This window comes from Gallinula chloropus (assembly GCF_964237585.1).
Source record: "Gallinula chloropus genome assembly, chromosome: 10".
Classification (NCBI taxonomy): domain Eukaryota; kingdom Metazoa; phylum Chordata; class Aves; order Gruiformes; family Rallidae; genus Gallinula; species Gallinula chloropus.
The window spans coordinates 7,775,504-7,778,955 of NC_140095.1; the positions used below are offsets into that span (position 1 = coordinate 7,775,504).

The 3,452-nt window shown below is 70.0% G+C and overlaps 1 protein-coding gene across 1 annotated transcript; it reads left to right on the forward strand.

The window, feature by feature from the left end:
• Positions 1–1,139: 1,139 nt before the first annotated feature.
• TLX3 (T cell leukemia homeobox 3) lies at positions 1,140–3,113 on the forward strand (the record flags this gene model as incomplete). The annotated part of the gene is made up of 3 exons (XM_084268872.1): positions 1,140–1,554; positions 2,023–2,266; positions 2,903–3,113. 3 exons carry the CDS (start codon positions 1,140–1,142, stop codon positions 3,111–3,113), a joined length of 870 nt encoding a protein of 289 aa, XP_084124998.1.
• Positions 3,114–3,452: the final 339 nt, after the last annotated feature.

Genomic DNA, 3,452 nt, shown 5'->3' on the forward strand with positions numbered 1-3,452 from the left:
GCGGGGGGGGGGGGAAGCTCCGTGCGGCAGCGCCGGTCGGTGCTCGGCGGGTCGGTTCCGTGATCGCTGCCGCTGCGAAGCGGTAATTGAATCGTACGGTTTGGAAAACGAATCAAGTCCCTGCTTGTCACCGCTCCGGCATCCCGGGATCGCCCCGCCAGGTGCTGATCAAATGCCATTACATCCTATTAACAGGGAAATTCTATTCCCTGTTTTCATTTCCCTTTATAAGAGGGGAACTAAGTAAATGCGGCTGAACGTTATTTAATTTTTAACGCCTTTAGTCCAATTTGGACGTCAGGGACCGTCTGCAAACTCGCTCGGCGGCCGCACCGGGCTCCCGCCGCCTGGGAATGAACGAAATCCAAACGGAATCCGACTTTGCGAGGCTCGCCGGGCGCCCGCCCCCGACGGCCGTGCGGAGCGTCAGGCCGCGGCGGGGTCCCCCCGCTCAGCCGTCGGGGGCGGGCGCCTGGGCTCGCCGTTCGAGCACCGGCCTCCCCGTTCGAGCACCGGGCTCGTCATTCCAGAACGACCTGTCGCCCTCCCGGGGCCGGGCAAGGAGCCCCGCCGTGCGGATGGGCAACGCGGAGCGGCCGTCGGGGGAGAGGGAGACGGGGGATGCGGGTGGCGTCTCGGGCCGTGCCGCTGGGGATGGGGGTTGGCCGGGTCTCCCGGCGCTGTCGAGGGCCGCAGTGTCCGTCGTGTCGTGTGTCCCCCCCCCGCCTCACAGTGTCCCGTCCCGTCCCGCCACCCCGGCCCCGACGGCGTCCCCCGCCGCCCCGCCCCGCCCTCCCATTGTTCGTGCGCCCCAGTGATGTCACCGCGGCGGCGGCAGCGGCGGTGGTGGCGGCGGCGGGCCCCCCGCTCCCGGTGCCGAGCGGCGGGAGCCAATGGGAGAGCAGAGGCCGGGCGGCGGCGGCCAATGGCGGCGGCGGGGGCGCACGCGGCGCGGGGCGCGCGGCGGCCCCGAGGAGATGACGGGGCGGCTGCCGGGGCGGCGCGCGATCGGCAAAGTTTCCGCGCGGCGCACGCCGGGGCCGGCCGGGCCCGCGGAGCTCGGCGGAGCGGCGGCGCCTTTATAGCGGGCGCGGAGGGGTGCGCGGCGGCGGTGGTGGTGGTGGAGGAGGAGGCGGAGGATGGATCCGCCGGCGGGCGCGCAGGGCCAGCACCAGCACGAGCCCATCAGCTTCGGCATCGACCAGATCCTCAACAGCCCCGAGCAGGACAGCGCTCCCCCGCCGCCCCCCCGGGGCCCCGACGGCGCGACCTTCCTGGGCGGCCCCGGCGGCCGCGGAGGCGCGCCTTACCCGGCCCTGCCGGCACCTTTCCCGGCCATCGCGGCGCCCTTCGAGGACTCTGGATCTTACAGTGTGAACCTCAGCCTGGCCCCGGCCGGCGTGATCCGGGTGCCGGCGCACAGGCCCATCCCCGGGGCCGTGCCGCCGCCCATCTCCAGCGCCATCCCGGCCATGCCCGCCGTGCCCAGCCTGGGCAGCCTCAACTTCCCCTGGATGGAGAGCAGCAGGCGCTTCGTCAAGGACAGGTTCACAGGTAAGGCGCCAGGGCGGAGCCGCGCCGCTCCCCCGTTACCCACTACCAACAACAACCCCCTCCCCAGCCCCTCGCTTCCACCCCGGCAACGAACGGAAGGGCAAATAGAAACTAGGAAACGAAATAACAGCGGTGGTGAGAATAAGAGCAAAAGCAAAGGCGGCCGACTGGGTGTTTCCCTCCCCCGCGGCCGCGGCCACCCGAAAAATCGCGCTCCTCCCGGTGAGGATAGCGCGGCCGGCCCCGGGCTGGAGGCCTTGGCTTCCTGGGGGCGGCCGGGCCCCGCTCGCCTCCGCATCCCTTCGGCCAGCTATGGAAGCGGGACCTTGGGGACACACTGTCCCTTCGGGGGATGGCGGGCGGCCGTCGGGCAGAGCCGCGGCCCCGGGGGTAGGGTGGGCGGCGGAGGGGGAGGCGGCCGGTACCGTGCGGGCGCGGGGCTGACCCCTGTGCTTCCCACCCGGGCAGCGGCGGCGGCTCTGACGCCCTTCACGGTGACACGGCGGATCGGGCATCCCTACCAGAACCGGACCCCGCCGAAGCGCAAGAAGCCGCGGACGTCCTTCTCCCGGGTGCAGATCTGCGAGCTGGAGAAGCGCTTCCACCGGCAGAAGTACCTGGCCTCGGCCGAGCGCGCTGCCCTCGCCAAGTCCCTCAAGATGACGGACGCCCAAGTGAAGACCTGGTTCCAGAACCGGCGCACCAAGTGGCGGTGAGTCCCGCGCCCCCGGGGCCGCCCCGTCCCGCCGCCTGTCCCGGCGGAGCTCCCCGTCCGCCGCCCCCCCGGGAAGCCCCGGCTCCGACCGGGCGCGCACCCCTCGCCGGCTCCCAGCGGCGAAACGGTTGGGGAGGAGGAGGGGAGAATTTCTGTTATTATCACGTTATTATCGTTATCGTTATTTATTTAGAAAAAAATTAATAGTCCCTTATTCGGAAAACGGGGAAATAATGGTAAAAACGAGGGATTCTTCGGAAAACGGGGAATTATTCGGGAAAAAAAATAATCCCCACCAAACGACAGGGGAACGCTGGGAAAACGGGGAATTATTCCCAAAAAAACGGGGGAATGTTGGGAAAACGGGGGTACATTCAGAACCCGGGAATTATTGGGAAACGGGAGGGTGGCGATGTCCAGCCGATTCCCGCCGCCCGGGATCCCTTCGTTAAGGCCGAGATGCTGCCGCCCGCCCGGCGGTGCCCGGCCCCGGTAGGAAGCGGCGTGCTTGCCCCGCTGCCCGCCGGGGACGAGCCGGCCCGATTCCCGCGGTCGAGCTGCCGCTTCCCGCGGAGCCCCGGGCGGAGCATCCAGGGGCGTCCCGGGGCGCGGGCTGAGCGTGTCCCCCGGCAGGCGGCAGACGGCGGAGGAGCGGGAGGCCGAGCGGCAGCAGGCGAGCCGGCTGATGCTGCAGCTGCAGCACGACGCCTTCCAGAAGTCGCTCAACGAGTCGATCCAGCCCGACCCGCTGTGCCTGCACAACTCGTCGCTGTTCGCGCTGCAGAACCTGCAGCCCTGGGAGGAGGAGAGCGCCAAGATCCCCCCGGTCACCTCCCTCGTCTGAGCCCGGTATCCCGGGCACGCAGCGGACTCGCCCGCGGAGCTCGGCCAGCGGCTCCCCCCGCCCCCGGGGCCGCGGCTCGCCGCAGACGGGGCGGGCGCGGAGGCGTCGAGCGGCGCCCGCGGGGCCGGTGCCCGGGGCTGGCCGGGGCCGGGGCCGGAACCGAAGCCGGGGCCGGGGCTGCCGTGGCGCTTCCCCGAGGCCGGCGCGGAGCGGGGCCGCCGGGCGCTGCCGTCGCGGGGCCCCGCGCTCCGCTTGTATATTCGTGTCGATGTTCCACTAGGAAGGGAAATATGTCACTTTTTGTAAGAAGTGTTAATAATTTAATTTATTTATGCATCG